This window comes from Aulonocara sp. 'chitande type north' Nkhata Bay, linkage group LG15 (genome assembly GCF_057382095.1).
Source record: "Aulonocara sp. 'chitande type north' Nkhata Bay isolate Kocher_YH1m ecotype deep benthic linkage group LG15, A_spYH_male_GT1.1, whole genome shotgun sequence".
Lineage (NCBI taxonomy): Eukaryota > Metazoa > Chordata > Actinopteri > Cichliformes > Cichlidae > Aulonocara > Aulonocara sp. 'chitande type north' Nkhata Bay.
The window spans coordinates 17,317,291-17,335,595 of NC_141358.1; the positions used below are offsets into that span (position 1 = coordinate 17,317,291).

An 18,305-nucleotide genomic window follows, 5' to 3' on the forward strand; every position below is an offset into this window, starting at 1 on the left:
CTACATTTCTTAAAGTTATCTCTTTCTCTTATATGTAATGTAACCACACTACGGATGGACAAGCGCCTGTTTTTATGCGTTGTGGTTAGCAACAATGAAGGTAACACCATCGCGTGTCCGCTTGTTCATGTTCCACATAAACCTTTCACAATAAAGCTCAAGATCCTGTTGAGACTTTTCAAAATAAACTGAATCACGTGAAAAAGCAGATTATTCACGGATGAGAAGTAAAAAAAGAGCCGCCAGGTGCTAAAAAATAAACCTTAGACTCAAACGTTAGAATAGGCTTTTCCCCGCAGCACGCCGTGTAATAAATACAAAGAAAACGGCGGTTGTTACAACTTATGTCTAAAAATGTATAGTTTCATGCATCGGTTAAAACACTCGACTCCAGGTAAAGGACGCGCAGATGGAAACACTTCACCCAAGTCGAGCTGCCCGAGATTCACAGAATTTACAGAAAATGTTACATTTTTGTGATTTATATCGTTATCGGGACGATAGAATTCTTATATCGGTATATGAGATTTTGGTCATATCGCACAGCCCTACAATACAGCAATTCTATGTTACTGGACACACTGCAATACCATCATCTGGTAAGAGTAATAATGGCCATTAAAAGACAAAAAGCAGGAAACGTGTCATTTCAGGGATTCTGATAATAATTATTAAAAAGGGGTTAAATGAGCAAAGGTTTTATGTTTTTGCCATTAAAATCTTGTCTTTAGTACCTGAACATTTAGCATAGTACAATGTAGTGCATCTCCAAATCATATTTAGTGATTACCAAGAAGACATCTGAGCACAGTGTCATATAACTGCAAGTATTTACTCATAAACATCAGACATCATTTCTTCAAGGTTAACATGTTGCATGTAATATAGTTACACAAATGCAATTAAAGTAGTCTGAAAGAAAGAGAAAAATAAAGTTCCTGAAAACAACACAGATAAGTTGTGTATCTAGAGTGTAGTCCAGAACATAATTCGCTACGACATACCGCCGCTTCACATGTTGCACACGTTAACAATTGTTTTGAGTAGCATTTAGTAATACTAAGTTGCAAAAAATGTAGCCAAAGTTCATCTTTCTGTGTCTACTCTCCAAACAGGCAACTCTGGTCAAATACTTCACTTATATTACGGTTAGGTGAATATTAACTTCATTGAAGTTACAATGAAAAGAAAGGAAAGGAGTGTGAAACGCATGCAGAACCCTCATTCGTCCTTTGTTAAATCTGTGAGCAAACAAAAGAAAAGGCATCTCCACTGAACTCTGTACAAAACAGCTATTAAAAGAACAAAATGATCGATACATTATTATCTTCACAAAGGGAATATTTTAGACCATCGAGAATACCCATGTGGACTTTTTATACAGCCTTCTACAGTGAAGTTCATGACGTACACTTGCTCATGAGTCTATCAATCTACATTGCTTTTAAAAACGTGGTATGTACAATGCAATATGCAGTCAGCGATCCACCTGTACTATAGTTTCTTCTATAAACAAACTCTATAAAATAATAAAAATACCTTCTGTTTGCTACAGGGAAACTATATTATTTTGCTCTCGATGTTTCCCTCGCCATAGACTGGTAAATCAGACCACTTAGATAATATTACAAGCTGCAACACTTCCTCTGTTGTCATGATATGTATGAAAACAATGCAAACAAAATGCAATAAAGTGGATGCATATATTCAGAATCATTTCGCTCCGTTGAAGGAAGCCACTGCAAGTGCAAATAAAACCAAAAACGAACGGAAGAAGAGGAAAAACAGGGATGTAATGACCGCTGGACATCTCGAGTGCTGTTTTTGCAATGCATATAGCACCCTCTTGTGGTAATTTCTTGTACTGGATCTAAAGCATTTGAAGGTAAAAAAGGGGATTTCAACCAGTTCCTCTGTACTCTACATCTGTGTAACTTATAAAGAAAACATTATCAGATTTTCATTTTCACCCCTTATAGAAGTTTTGTGTCCATTGCCAAATTTGCAGTGGATAGAGACCACATTTGGTTACAAAGACATGCTAAACTGTTCAGAAAATGGTGAACATTCAGCTACAAGGAGGCAAACAGTCTTTGTTCAGCAAAATATTTCTCGCTTGACCCTTAAAACTGCTCTCAAGTGACTTGTTAGCACTTTTGGCCCTGCCCCACCAAACTAAATTAAAATACTAAGATGAAACATAGCTGATATCAAAATTACAGACACGTAAGCCTCATCCTCTGGTGAGAAAAAAAGAAAAGAAAAAGGAAACACATTTTTCCAGGAGTGTGCAAAGTGTGTGGCATGTGTGACATATGTTCAGTCAGGATTCAAGGTTTTCCTCTAACACCAGCAGCCTTTGCGTTGGTCGCCAGCAGCACTGTCACAGAGTCCCTCCTCTTCCTCCAGAGCAGTGAGATTGAGCTCGTCGTTAACGGACATCCGGAGTAGATCCAGGTCCTTTTTGTTGGCTGCCAGCACCTGCTCAGCCAGTCGTGTAAAAGTCTTTGGAGGAGACACATAGACATGATGAGACACCCCGTGATGCAATTACAGGTACATGCATTTCTGTGCATGGCCTTGAGAGAAGTGTCTCCCCGTGTAACCTCACCTCTGTTATATTATGATTGGTGAAGGCACTTGTCTCAAAGAAATCCATTCCATAAGCCTTGGCCAGCTGGAAGACAGATTACGGTGAAAATGGGAGCAAATGGAAAAAAACTGAGCACGTTATGCTTCTTTAGTCCCTCTCTCCCGAATAATCCCAGGTATCTAAACAGCAAAGCAGAGCCACAAAATCGAACTCAAGTTCTGCTAGGTACACATAGCCATCGATGCCAGAGTGACCCACCTTGATGCCTTGCTCAGTGGCCACCTGCCTCTTGTCCACTTCATCCGACTTGTTCCCTACGAGGATCTTCTGGACCTTGTCAGGAGCGTACTGCAGGGGTTTGTGATGTGGACACGAAGAGATGTTTACAGACAAGGGAGAAGAGCAGAAAACAAAGCGATAAGACAGCAGAGAGATGTTTCAAATGCCAGGAGAATGCAGAGAGCGCGACAGTGTACAGGAAATGAGACCTAGATTAAAAGCAAGTGGGAAGCGTGCCAGCATCAATAGGTGATATATTTGGAGAGACCCATAGAGGAAATTACATTCATAATGACTAAATTAATAGCATAAGATCACCTGGGAAACGATAAAGGGGAGCGGAAGATGAGAGAGCTTTATGAAGAAAAAGTGAGCGCATGTGGAAAAACCGTGTTCTTTCCGATATTTATGACAAACGAAGACGAAACACCGTAAACGCAGAATAGCTGTCAGGTCAGTGTGTTTGGTTTCTATCACACCATGCCAGCCATATGTTCTTCGTCAAGCTGGAGCCTCTGCACACTCGGTCCATTTGTTACTTCGGGCCTTTCGACAGCGTTGAAGAAAAATGTGCCTGATTTATTGAGTTCTTAAATCCCAAATCACACTGACTCACCTCGTCCACGTCGCTGGCCCACTTCATGATGTGCTGGAACGATCGCTCACTCGTGATGTCATATACCAGGAAGATGCCCTGAAAAGAGACGGTCAAAGATTTTAAAACAACAACAACATGCATATTTTTCAAGCACCTTTGAGATCCATGTTTACAAAATGTTGCTTGAACCCTTTTTGGAGCATTTCATAACACGTTCCTATGATTCCCATAAACAAATCAGACTAGCACTTGGAAAACTGGCTGCCTCTACTGGCAGTGTGTTCTGTGTTGTGAGCCACAGTCTGGAAGAGAAATCCACTCAACTGTTTTAGAGCACAAAACAGGATAAAGAAACTTTCCTTTCAATTTCATTACCAGTTTCTGGTAAATAGACAATTAGGTTTCAGCCAGTTTAACCTCTTTAGCAGCCCAAAACAAATTTCATACTGCTGCGAAAGGGCTACACACTCCTTTGAGGAAAGGAAGAACATTTACGACACCACTAGTCTCAGATAAAATCCTTTTGTTGTGAAAACCTCAGGGTAGCGGCTCCACTATGATTCCTTTAAGAGAAGTAACATAAGCAGCTGTAAGGATTAGGCAAGGGTTATTCTTGTAGCTGGAACAAACTGAATCTAAAACAGATTAGACTTAAATTTGTACTGTGTGTGTGCAGAAATAATATTGCATCAATTTATGGCAGAGTAACTGTAGGAGACTTAAGCTACCTGCGCTCGTCTGTAGTACTGCTTAGTGATGGTCTGGTACCTTTCCTGGCCCGCAGTGTCCCTGCAAAACAAACATATATGAATATTCATTTTGTGATTATAATACAATGACATGGAGTGCAGGAGGCAGGTAATTAGAAGTGTTGAGGCTAAAGAGGACACTTAGCAAAATCTCGACCAGACACCTAAAATACCTTTTCAGCTTTTCAGACAATAACAAAAAAAAGGGCAAACTGTGGTCAGCAGAGCTTTTTTTAGTGACTCTTGTGCAGCTTTTGCAATGTCAAAGTTAAGACTTCAGGTAGACAGATGTATGTGAAATGTGGGTTATAGGCTCTCTAGATAAAATGCAAAAAAAACCAAAAAAAAAAAAAAACAGCAGTTGATCTGTGATCTGGTTAAATTCATAAAAGTCTTTTCTAAAAAAAAAAAGAAAGAAGTTGAGCGATTTAGCTGCATTTTAACAATTTTTTGCATGAAAAGAAAATTCCCTCATGCATTTCGATTTCTACTTAATTCTACAACGTCAGTGTGACGCATCAGTGGTTAAGTTTGGGAAAATGTCATCACTCTAGTTGTGAGTTATGATAGGGCACAAACTCCAGGTTTGGTGCTACAAAAATAGTAAAACATACGTGACTAAAATGTACGTGCTATCTTCTAGGTGAAGTCAAAACAGGTGGGCTTTAAACCTGGATGCTATCTGAAGGCCGCCAGATGAAGATAGCTGAGGTTGGAAAAAGAAATTTTATCCTATAGAAGTCTCTGGGAAAATAGTTTTCTGTGTTACAGTTTTTGGACTCAATCATTCATTTTTGATCTGGGAAACTATTAAAAAAATATTTTGTAAATCTTGGTCATACTATGTCTTCAAATCGAGAAATATCTGTGGTTTGAAATCACTCTTTCATCTGTGGTTGTGCCTTTTGGGTGACCTGTGATATAATTATCTGACAAATAGCACGGCTTATTGTGCACTAAAGTTTCTTTCAGCTTTTCCTGTTTAATTTTTAAGAAACACAGATGACGTTCCCAACACAACCCTATCAGGATTTGTCTCTCCCGCTAACTGTAAACAAGGGAACTTGTGTAGGCCAAACGTGTTAAGCACTATGCTGATTTTACTTTATTTTATCACTAATTAGCAATTATGCAATTTATGAATACACCTTGCTAACCAAGCTTGTTATCTCCACCCTTCAATCCAAATATGGTCCCTTTGTGCTCAAATAACCCCCCGAGATGGCAGCGGCCTTAATGCCTGACATGAGGTTATAGAACAGTAGTCCACATATCAGTAGCTGGCATTATGGTTTACATAATACTTTTTTTAATTTTTCACATGCAGTCTATGGCTAACCCTTCAAACAACATACAACACCTTATAATAAGATTTTGTCTCTTTCCAGTTTCTTACCATATCTGTATGCGGACTTTGATACCATCTACTAGTAGTGTCTTCATTTTAAAGTCGACCCCTGCAAGGGAGAAGATACGATGAGGAAACACAGCATCACATTCACAAAGTAGCTTTATTTGATAGTTCTCCCAGAGACAGCCTAAATGCTCTGACTGTTGTCAGAATTGTATACACTCTCCTTTCGGTAAGCGACCAACATTAATTAACCAAGCTTGTCCGACAGATGGACGTTTACCACTATCTGCTCCAGCTTTGCAACATCATAGGAAACATTAACACAAAGAGAGGCACATCATCCCTGTATAATCAGCCTGAGAGAAGGTCGAGCTAATGATCCAGTGAGCAGAGTGCTCGTTTAGTTCAGTCCTTTGTATTGACTGCGTGGGGGAGGGGTTGGGGAGGTGGAACAAGAACAAAAAAGAGCTATATGATAACTGAGCACAACATAACAGCAAACAGGAGGGATGGGAAGAAAGAAAAGAGAGCTGGGAAGGGGTTAAGTAAGCAGTCACTCACGCTTCAGTGATCTCTGATCTATTTCAGACAGCTGAGTGTGATATTATTCACAGAAAGTCAGACAGGGGCAAGTTTATTTGTTATCATGAGGACTGTCCATTTTTAAACATATATGAGAGTTTTTAGTTTTTAGGCATTTATACTTTGCTTGTAAATGTGCAGCATTTTATGGAGACATGGACAAACATACATGGAAATGCAGTATATAAAGCAAAAACTAGGTTTTGCACAAGTCTGTTGAGCTTGAAAGTCAATATTTGGTATGAGCATTTTAATTATTCAAGCCTCAGACAAGCTTTCTTGTAATGTCTTTAAGCAGATTCAAAACTTTAAAGCTCTACTTTGGATGTTGGCTGCCTTTTGTTCTGTTCTCTGTCAAGATGATCCCATACTGCTTCAATAATATTGAGGTCTGGGCTCTGGGGAGGCCAATCCATGACTGATATTTGTGCACCGTGGCATTTTTTATTTACCACACATGCATGCTTTTACTAGGTTTGTTTTATAAAATGTTTGGAATCGTTGTCAGGACAGAAAAATGAAGCTTTTACTGCTTTCCACATCTTACCATGTTGACATATGCCAGGTTTTTCACTAATAGTTCTTTGTGAATCACATTCTTTGTGCAAAAACACTATTTCATACAATTTTTCCTTGCATTAATGAAAGCAATGCTTAAAATGCTAAGTTTTTGTTAAAGGCTTCTAAGACCAAAATGCAAAAAGACACAATTTAAAATTGGTTCTTCGCTGAGTTGGCTGTTATTTGTATACACAACACTGGTTCCCTTGAGTTAGGTGTCCTTTTTAATGCTCTAAAGACTCATAGGTAAGTCTTAAGTGGTTAACAAATTAAAAGACTTTGCAACAGTGATGTGCAAGGAGTGGACTTCAAATGAATGACAAAGCAACAAATCACCAAAGATAAACATTGAAAGAACTTCAGAAACTCTGGAAAACTCTTGTTCAATATAGCCTTAAAAATTATAAGAAATTCTGGCTCCTTAGAAAAAAACATATAATGAGAAATATATATAATGGGAAATGAGGACTTTTTGACAGTAGTGTATATGTAATAAGACTGTAGAAGAAGAGCCTGAAGCCAGGATCTCAGAGAAACTGCAGTAAACTGAGTCCTGTTTTGCATGGCAATACCCCCAACCCCCCTGAACATCAATAATAACAAACAACTGCTATAGTAAGTCTTTAACGTTTGGATAAGATACAGTAAAATTCCTAAACAAAGCAATCAGATTTTACATTCAACTACAGTCATTGTTTTCCTCATCTCCTTTCTCTATCTATAATGCAGACTAATGCAGTTAAGTCAATACAAAGCACACCCACAGGCTTCTATAGACCGCACTAATCCCTGGGAAATCAATTAACTGTTCATCCCAATTAACCTGATACTCAACACCCCTGTGCCACAGCCAGCATCACGCGCACAGAAAGAGCTACCGGGTCCAATCGATTCACAGAAATGGAAAACGTCCTGCTTGTGTTTTTTATTATGAGGTTCATTTTCTAAGACACTGACATAAGGAAAAGCTGGCATATCTACTACAGCTGGCCGAACTTGTTTTCAGATTATACTTGGGCTAAGAAGGAGTCCAGTGAATGTTGCTGGAGGCTAGAGTGAACTGGCTTGACAATAAGGGGCCTCATTTAAAAGTTATACTCAACCTTTGCCTTTGACCAGAGAGATTTCAGACTAAATGAAAGGTCAGCATCACAATCAGCAGCTTGCTGCGCCCGAGGCTTGAGACAAGAGAGGAGACCATTAAAAAAAGATGCTGTCTTCCTGCATTGTATTAAGCAAGTCAGATAGTCATTCATGGAAATTGTAATGATTTGAGCAGAAAATGCGGATATAGACAGAAAGCCTAATGGGCTCTGCAGTTTAGCAGTGAATGTCTACAAATACGAATCTGACCAAATCTGGAAAATCAAGAAAACTAAACTGACAAATCATTAAAGTCTAAGTTCTATTTCGAGAAAAGCAAGTCATGCTTCAGCCTACACTGTCTTCTTTCAGCTGCTAAAAAAAAAAAAAAAAAAAAAAAAAAAATCAACTTCAGTGGGTTTTTCATCCAGTCAGACATCCTGCCAGCCATTTTACAAAACGTATCCTATTGACAGGAAGAAGGGGTTTTTCCATCAAGCTGGCATTGGACAAGCAGGAACCTCTGAAGCTGAAAAACCCAACAAAAACTGCAGTTGCTAGAATGGCCACTTGAGGCTTCAAAAATGAGCCAGTCCCGATAGACTTTCATGTTAAAGGGCCAACTTTACAGCAGAAAAAAGTGTGTTTACAGCCTGGTAGAAAAATAGTTTGAGCCTCTTAGGACAGTTTCCCTCTTCATAACAATTTAAAGTTGTTTTATTCATAACTTATTTCTCTGCACACTGGAGTTACGAGTGTGGTCACCTTAACTTTCAGTTCATCTCCGCTAAACGAAGTTGGCTCTCCAATGTGTTTGTGCCTTTTTGAGCATTTAATGGAATAATCAGATTAATATTGATGCAGACCACCAAAAAGGTTCGTACTTCAGCTTTGCATATCTATGCCTTTTCATTGCATGTATACAGTTCACTTTGCTAACCAAACTTGCTAGCATTAGCACCCCAGCCTGTGGGCATTTTTAGCTCTAAGAAAAACCTGTCAGCGGCCAAATGGTAACACTGAACCTCCGCTATGCAGAATTCAACACCCATGCGTGGCATCACCGTGGCGACATTCATCTTTTATATTGCTTTTGATTACTTTATAACAACTGTGCGAAATGAGGCAAATTTAGTTGTAGTTGCAAAGCACGTAGAAACAAAGACAGCCTTCAACATAAAAATGTCTGTTTTCTGAGCTTCTTTTCCCCACATTTTTCAGTCTGCATTAGAAAAAATGTAGAACGCCCTGAATACTGCTGTTCAAAGACAGAATTTTTAAAAAAAAGCATGTGTAACTGCTGTTACAGCCATAAATGTTGCAACTATCTGCAATCGGTTAAAAAAGCCTTAAAAGGAAACACACTAGTACATTTGATTGACAGTCTGTTACTATTCGAAATGTTATTGCTTTTTATTGTCATGAGGGAATATATGCTAGAGAATAGAGCTGAATCGTGTCCGTGACTTGCACACATTTGAGTTAGCGATATGAATACTGCATACTAAATCCTGCGCTCAGCTTTTGTAGCTCTGTAAAAAAAAAAAACATTAATCTTGAGGAACACCTTGAAAAAAACAAACGCTTCTTGTCAGCTTTGCTTCTTCCCTTCAGAGGCACAATGTGCACAGTATGAGAGACAGCAGTTAATTGAACACGGCAGCATTTCACAATCAGCAGTTTGAGAGCCATGTAAAAACAAATGGCTACACACTCAAAATTGACTTGACTAATTACTGGGATGACTATGTTTGACTGTGCAAGACGGATTAGGCAGTAAAATATGTCAGCGTGCTGTAGGTAATGGTGACAGGCTCACTAACAGATGGATGGACGGATGGATGCTCTGGCACTGACACCCAGTCACTGGGGGATGGATCTGACATGCATGACTAGCATTACTAGCAGAGGACAGACAACAGCTGTCAACAGCTGTTGTCTTTGGGGAACACAAGGACAAGGGGCAATCCTTCTTTGGCAATAATAAACTTGTCATTAATCTGTATTGAAACACAATCTTATTGGGATTCTTCAGTACCAGGAACACATAGAGGAAAAAAGGTGGCAAAACTTTTTTTAAATTTAAGGCTGATAATAGCACATGAGGGAATAAAAGCAAGAGCGAGGATGTGAGAGCAAAACACGGGGTTTGAGGGATGTCAAGGGAGAAAACCAGTGGAACATGTCTTTTTAACATGGCTAAAATATCTGAGCCGGAGGAAAAATTCTACAGAATTTTAGAAAAGGTCCAAGAGAAAAGGTTGTCAAAGTGTTTTAGGACTGAATACCAAGTTATGCAGCCAACATGTGACTGAGGACCAGAGAAGAAAAAGACACGTCATTAAGTTAGCATTTGTAATGTGTCTATTCATAGGAAAGGGGTTTATGCTAGTTTATAGTTAGTGAAGTAGCTTTTACATTCCTTGGCACCTGTTGTATTTGACAGTTGCAGGATGACACAGTCTGCTTTAATGGGTTGAAAAGAAGGTTATCCAGGAAAAATGTTGCTTTAACACAGTATAACAAAAACTTTGGATGATTAATACTGAACCCTTGGAGTGATTTTATAACAAAGGGTCTTCTAACTACACTCAAGCCAAGTAGATGGCAGAAATGTACCTTACTAATAGATGTCAGCTGCTTCAAAGAAGAAGGAAACAAATAAGTATAGAAATGCTGAAGGCAAATGCTGATGAGTTTAAGGAATCTCCACTTAAAACCTTTTTTATCAGTACTAAAATGTCACATGTCTTAAAAAAATTATTTTAGAAAGATTTAATTAAAATGAAATCTGTTTAAGGATCTTGAGGTGTATGAGTGCATGTATGAAAAACTTCTGCAAAGCCTCCAGAAAGAGTTGTGTAAAACATATTCAATTCATGGAGCTTACTTCAGTCAGCAGTGGTTGAGAGTTAAGACTGAAAGTTTGACAGAAGAAATATTTAGAGTTGCAAAAGTAGTAATCTCACAAACTTCTGTAGCCTGTACCTAATCTGTGCTTGAGGGTGGCAGCTCAGCCGTGTGATCTGAGCCACTTCTCGCTGAACTGTCTGCAGCTGAGCCACATTGTGGATGAAGGAGGAAGTTGTAATGGTGATAGAAAAAGGGGACCTTCTTCTGGTTTTGGTGCGTCAATCTTGGCTGTGCACTGTGAATCTTTTTGTGTCCGAGTAACCATTGAAAATGACTCTCAGTATGAAACGTTCAGGGTCAATTGGTCAAAAAGTTTATACTCTATGATTAAATGTTAGATACAAATTCTTGTGCACCTAATTTAGGAAAGAACCAATTCTAAATGGTATCTTTGGGGAACTGGATAACTGGAGAAAAAAAAAAGGCCTAAAAAACAAAAACAAAACTAATCTACAGCAAATGAACAGCATCTGAAAGTCATTCAGAAAGAAGGAAATCATTGTCGATGTGTATGCAGGAGGTCAGCAGAGAGGAATATCACTGAATCTCTCCAGTTGTAAAACAGAGAGATTGCACTCTGTAAAACAGAGTGCAGGCTCTGTCGTGGTTTGGGGCTGAATTTTAGCCAGCGGTGTTGGGAATCTTTTCAAAACTGATTAATTTATGAACACAAAGTACCACCGGATTTTGTAATACCATATAGAAAAATGAAACAACAGGTCAATTTTTCAGCATCACAATATTCCCAAATACTTCAAATGCAAGCACACGTAGATAGTAACACTATCAGTCATGGATTGGCCTTCCCAGAGCCTGGACCTCAAAGTTACTGAAGCAGTGTGGAATCATCTTGACAGTGATCAGAACAAAATCCAAATTAGAGCTTTGAATGTCCTTCAAGAAGCCTAGCAAACTAAAAGACGCCTATAGTAGTAGAAATGAGGGTTGACTCAAGACAAAACGCTGTATACTGTGTGTATTTATATCTTTTTCCTGTCTTTTTTAAGAAAGACACATTAGAGACGTGACAGGAACTGCAGTAAGAGAAACATGCAGTAAAGTCGCCAGCCATCTGAAACTTCCTGACAAATACAACCTCAACTATAGCCACCTCAGCTGACATAATATACTCGTAAGATTACGCTATCTGTGCTATGGACAGGCGCAGAAAAGCCAAGTCTATGACAACACCTCTGTTTCCCTGATAACCTCCTACAATAGGATAGCCATCTGTGCTGGCCGTAATCCATTTCTGACCCTTTAGAGCACTGAGCTTATCGAGCAGCAGCGAGCTACGTGTATAACCATAACACCACCGGGATAAGTACAATGTGGACAGCTGCTTATTGAGCTATGATATAAAGCAGCACAGGGCTGATATTTTATTGGTGTTTTGACAGCCAGGAGGTCCAATGAGGCCAGTGACAAGACTGGCAAGGTAACAGTGAGGAAGATTAAACTCAGCAGTGTGACTGAATACCATTACTAAATCATCTCTGCAGCTGCTCTTTGTCAGACAAGTGTGCACGCTCCAGCCCCCGAACACAGCTATCTGTGAAAATAAAATGAAATACCTCAACAAGAGAGGAAGTATTACTCATTCAGGTGCGATCAGAACTCTTGCTCCAATTACCGTGGCCTTGTTTGACTCTTAATATTCAATCTTTCCATTTTTAGTCAGCTGAAACTAGAAAGCTAAGTCATAGTTTCTCGTTTCATACATGCAGTGGCAGTTTTAATGACTATAGCACTGATTTTATTTCATGGTAAAGAGACCAAGTGACTCACACTAACTGCCTATCGAACACCTCTTTCAGAAGGCAATGAATCTAAATATGCTGGAAGAAAGTATTGTAAAAGATATAGGAATTTTTTAAGGTAAGTAAGGTGCTTTATTTTGTGAATACTTCAAATGCTTGTGTTAAATCTAATAGAAAATAATAATAAAGGCAAGTTTCTGTGGAGTCTAATGATTTAAAAGCATATTAGAGATGACCCACTACTTCAATTAGTGCATAACATACAGAAATTTAAAAAATAAACTGGACCCAGGCCAGACATGGCTAATTAAGGAAGTGTAAATATTAAGTTCATATTTAAAAGTAATGTGGTGTTATTTCGTACCTAGTGCTTAGATTTTGATTGCTGTGGATGTGTTAAGTGGTTTCCAGTGTAACATGGCAACGGTGAATACTAATGAAAAAAGGGATCTTGTCTCAGTGCAAGAAAGACAACAAACTTAACTCAGGAGACGCAAATGTGGACACGGATTAAAGCTTGATTTAGTCTTCTGTGGGAATTTTTAATCCTACGCTGCAAACGTCTACGCCATTCAAGTCATTGCAGGTTGCTTTGACCGGACGTATAGTTACACTTCTCACAAGGTGCACATCAGGTTACGTGGAAGGTTACGCCATAAGCTTAAAAGAGGTTCCTGACTATGTCACAAGTTATAAAGTAGATTTCTGGCAGAAGATTTGTAAGTCACACATGACGGTCTGCACTGCGTGAGTATTTTGCCCTCAGAAGTGCTTTAATTCTGCATGATACAAACTTAACAAGTTGCTGGAAACATTCCTTAGAGATTTTGGACCACACCGACATGATAGCGTCACATAGTACCCGCAGATTTGTCAGCTGCACGTCCAATCATGATCAAATCTCCTGTTCCATCACATCCCAAAGGTGCTTTACTGGATTAAGATCTGATGAGCATGGAGGCCATCTACGTGCAGGATATTCAATGATATGTTCCAGAAAGATGATTGAGCTTTGTAACATGCAGTCTTGCTGGAAATAAAAACAGAAGATGGCTAATCGGCCATAAAGGGATTGAGATGGTCAGCAGCAGTACACGGGTAGGCTGTTGTGTTGGTGCTAAGGGGCTCAAAAATGGTGCCGAGAAAATATCCCCCACACCATTACACCACCACCACCAGTCTGAACTGTTTACTCAAGGCAGGATCAATCATGCTTTCATGTTGCTTATGCCAAATTCTGACACTATAATCCAAATGTTACAGCAGAAATCAAGACTCATCAGGTCAGGCAACCTTTTTTCAGTCATCTGTTGTCAAATTTTGGTGAGTCCACTGAGAGGTAGGCTCAGTTTCTTAGCTGACATGAGTGCCACCTGGTGTCCTCTTCTGTTGCTGTAGCCCATGTGAGGCTCAACGTGTTTTCACAGATGCTTTTCTGCATACATTGATTGCACTGAGTGCTTATTTCAGTTACCTTTTCCTTTCTATCAGCTCAAGGCAGCCTGGCAATTCTTCTCTGTTCTCTGACTGTAAACTTTGGAGATGGCTATGCATGAAAATCACAGCACTTCAATAGTTTCTGAAATACTCAGACCAGCCCATCTGGCACCAACAACCATGCAATGTTCAAAGTCCTTAAATCACTTTTCTTCTTCTTACTGATGCCCTGTTTCGAATTCATGTCCATTGTCTTGATTGTGTCCACATGCCTAAATGCACTGATTTGCTTCCTTGTGATTGGCAGATAGATATTTGTGTAAACGAGCAGTTGAACTGGGTTTTGCAATAAAGTGATTGTATATATAGATTTACAGCATGCAAAATTTATCTTCCAATGGTTATTAAAGTATCGGCGTTAAAATTACATTAAATAACAGGCTGACAATATTACAGTGTATAGCCAATATTTTACACAGCACAGTATTGCGATGTTTTTATAGAAGGAAACTTGATCTAAATTATAGTAATTTCAGTGTAAAAATAACTGTTTAATGCTAGAAAACCTGTCTGCATGTACTTTACAGTAAATGAATGCAATTTGACAGTTTTATATTTATGTATAACTTAAAATTGCTTCCTGCAGAAATGGCAGGGACTGACCTGTCATCAAATGCCAAAGAGCATTTACAGGTCACGTGACAACAAAATGCTGTAAAAACACAGGAAAATGCAGTTCTAGAAACAGTGGGCGTGTTTTCCCAGCTATGTTTTTATAGTTTTGGTCTGAACCAAGCCTGTTAGTTTAACAACATGTCAACATGACAATATCCTCCACGCAATGCCAGCTAAACAACAACAGCTAGTTGAAATCCATCAAAACAGCTAGTTTTGATGGATTTCAGGTGTGGAAACACTTAAAAACCCTTCCCCCACAAGTCACAGCTGACAACCTTAATTCATGCTCTTGTGGCTATATGGGAGAAAATTCACCGTCTTCAAATGCCTTGCAGCAGATTAATGTCTACAGTATAACAACAGCAATGAAAATTCATATATATGTTTTCAGGTATCCACATACTTAGAAATATCTATTCATTATCACACTGTTTAGGAGCTGTTAATGTCTGCATGTTGTGATTGTAGCATTCTGAGTAACAGCAGGAGCATCAGCTTAATGAGAGACAAAGGTTTTATAGTGTTTTATGAAGGAAAAAATGAGAAGCCATGGGAGCAGCAGTTTTGGGGATAATTAGGAGCAGGAAAATGAATGAGTGGACCGTAAAGGGGTGTGATAAATAATGGAATAACCAATGAGGGGGACAGGGGAGAGAATTTATATCCCTCTGTCAGCGTGAAGGTTGGGAAATGATTCATTGAACCGCTGAAGGAAAGCACTGATGATGGTCACTCTTGAGCTCCTGCTCTCTCTTTCCCTTTGGAGTTTGTGGGCCCTGTTTATCAGAAGAATTAACTTTTAATTATTTCATGAAAGACCTCTCAGTGTGGCTTATAGGCACCACCTGCTGCCAACAGCTCTTCTGGCCCATATGAGTCTGGATTTCACTGCCTGCCAGACGGCAGATTCTTACCACATCCAGCTGTGCTTGTGAACACTGGGTATGGTCTAACAAAAGCACAAAAAGATCGATATAGTCATCATTTTCAACATACACAAACAGCTGGGATTTTCCTTGTAGGAGACAAGAGAAAGGCTTGCTGCATAGGTTGTAAGCATCACTCTCTCCAGGGTGGAAGTTTCCTGTGGAGTGCTATAGGTCTAGGACTTAAAATAGCATACTGCAGCCTTTGCAGCTGTATGCATGTGGGCATATATCACATCTGGCTGGCAAAAACATGAGGGAAGACAAGCCTTTAAATGAATTTGAGCTTAATAGAGTGTGGATTATTTACAGGAGCATTATTCAAACTAATACAAAGGCATTTATTTAACTACTAAAGGAGTCCAAAAATAAAAAGGAAGAAACAAATAGAGACACGGTCGTGTTTATATTCCCTTTTTATATTGGATCTTGTGAAGTAATATCCGCCTGTAAATACATGGCTTAGCACCGGATTCATGATTCATTGCCTCGACCTTATCTCGACAACATGTTCTGTGTGTCTTTTCACTACAAGAGTCAGTTATCACTCACAACCAGCAGGAGCATTTCCTGACTTTTTCTTCACCCACGGCAATGTTTGTATGCTCCCTTCTTCATTTCTGGCAAATTGCAGATCTCTCTATTAACTAAACACACACAGAGAGCACAGCCTGCAGACTCTGCAGCAGCATGTGAGTAAAACCCACTGCTTACTGTATATCCTTATTTCCCTCACCTCAAAGGAAAACATGGTAATGCGCCTGTCGTGACTCTGAATCCAAACTGCGAAGCGCACAGCCCATATTAGCTATGAGAATGAAGGCTGGCTCGGCTTTGCTGAGTCAATAGTCATCGACGGGGAAGTGGCAAATCTATGAGTTTGTTCTGCAAACAGAGAAGGAGCTGAACATGTCAGCCCTGTCAGTCACAGAGAGAACATCTGATTAGTGCATACCAGGATTGTGTAACTGATATTTAGTCAGTGATGTTTGCAGTTTTAATCATTTGACAAACTCTCATTTTACAAGATTTTACATTTTATTTAAAGACCTCACAGAATGGGTCACTAAATTTGTGCCAGGCATTGAGTTGAGAAGGAACTTTGATCAGAAACCACTTGCAGCCAATTAATGTACACCTGCTGACTCCAGGGCCCCAGTTTAACCGGTAACAAGGATGCTGATGCAAAACGTCCACTTCTCATTCATATATATGAGAATATATATATATATATATATATAAATCTTTTTTGTTATTTTTTTTGAATGGCACTCGTTTGCATAGTCAGTGCCAAGCGCTGGTAGTTGGTGAACTCATCTGCATGGCTGCCAAGTGTTGGCTCTTCCCCTCTCAGGGCTTCTCCAAACAATCCAATCACGCTTTTCTATTTCTGCTGTATGAATTCACTGCTATGGTTAAGTAATAACGCAGCACTTTCCCGTTCAACCTTATTGGATCTAATTGGTAAAAAATTATTGGCCACAAAAAAGGGACACACACACATATAAAACGATGAAAGAGGGTTAGGATAAATCAGGAAGCTGATCAACATGAAGTGCAGAAAACAGGTAACAAACGAGTCCTGCTGGCAGTGCAGCGTCTTACCGATGGTGGAGATGTGAGATGGGTGAAATTCGTTGTCCGTGAATCTGCATAACAAGCATGTTTTCCCAACCCCAGAATCTCCGAGAAGCAGGAGTCGGAAGAGCACATCGTACTGCTTAGCCATAGTGTTGCACGTATTGTTGAAATATAAAAGCCGGAGTCAGCTAACTCAGCGATGGACGAACGACCCCTCCCCACCTGCATCCCATATCTGCTCAGAAGCTCAGCATAAACGGCTTTGACTTCGCTTTTTTTTTGCTCACTGGTGTTGGGTCGGTGGTTAACAAAACAAGGATGCCCCAGCTCCACAGTCAGCCTCCAGCTTCCACTGGGCGCGGTGGACCGCTGTCAGGTGAGACTCGATGATAAAAAGACACTTCCGGTGATGTTTTTCAACATAAAAGTGGCCCTTTCGCGCTACTAGTTTTGAATTTTAACATGTTCTGTACACGCTGTTGGCTTTAAAAGTTCTGATAGTGACAACAAATAATACACCAGGCCCAAATTTCCCAGACTTTAGCTGTTTAAATCTGCCAAAACAAAATCTAAAAATGTTTATGAATTACAAAACATAAATTGGTTGTTTAAAAACGTGTTTCTAAAGCTAGGAAAAGACATAAAGCTTGTCTTTTTTTTTCCTTAGGCAGGTATGGTGCTATTGGTGTCTTGCAGCACATTTCTGGGATGCAGTAATAACAACAATAATAACAATCAAGTCCAAACAATCTGCTACTTTGAGTAGATTATTATTTGTAGCATCTACAGGGCTAGGCGCCACAGAGATAGGTTGGATATACAGCCTGTATCTGTCCCGAGACAGGATCTACAACAGACTGTTCCAGCTATACTGCTACAAGGTCAGACGTAGGAAATCTTTCATACCACATGCAATAATTCTCAGCACTTAATACATAACAATGTATATGTCTGACAGACAGTCATCTCTATAATACTAACAACAACAACAACAATTATAGTCCTAAAGTTTTACTCAGGACCAAACCATGCTACCTTTGTGAATGTGACCTACAAGCATACTTTAACGGCTAAAATGAAGTGGCAAAACGTCCTGGCTTTATAATTATGAGCTACAAGCATACTCTGATGGGCAAAGTTAACCCTTGTGTGGTGTTCGTATTTTTGTTACTCAGCCAGTGTTCATGGGTCTGGTGGACCCGCTAGAGTTT

General features: G+C 39.4%; 1 protein-coding gene across 1 annotated transcript; it reads right to left on the reverse strand.

Moving 5' to 3' along the window:
* Positions 1 to 813: 813 nt before the first annotated feature.
* Positions 814 to 17,467, reverse strand: rab15 (RAB15, member RAS oncogene family). Its single transcript, XM_086264691.1, has 7 exons — positions 17,119 to 17,467; positions 5,616 to 5,676; positions 4,199 to 4,259; positions 3,489 to 3,566; positions 2,852 to 2,941; positions 2,612 to 2,677; positions 814 to 2,505 (listed from the first exon to the last, which is right to left on the reverse strand). The coding sequence occupies exons 1-7, from the start codon at positions 17,240 to 17,242 to the stop codon at positions 2,344 to 2,346; spliced, it is 642 nt and encodes a 213-aa protein (XP_086120817.1). The 5' UTR covers positions 17,243 to 17,467; the 3' UTR covers positions 814 to 2,343.
* Positions 17,468 to 18,305: the final 838 nt, after the last annotated feature.

Excerpts from the sequence above, each read along its gene's own strand:
- rab15 (XM_086264691.1), bottom strand. The coding sequence starts at position 17,242 with ATGGCTAAGCAGTACGATGTGCTCTTCCGACTCCTGCTTCTCGGAGAT. Across the intron at positions 4,260-5,615 it reads AAAGTCCGCATACAGATATG|GGACACTGCGGGCCAGGAAA; the intron begins GTAAGAAACTGG and ends TTTGTTTTGCAG. Across the intron at positions 2,678-2,851 it reads CCACTGAGCAAGGCATCAAG|CTGGCCAAGGCTTATGGAAT; the intron begins GTGGGTCACTCT and ends TCTGTCTTCCAG.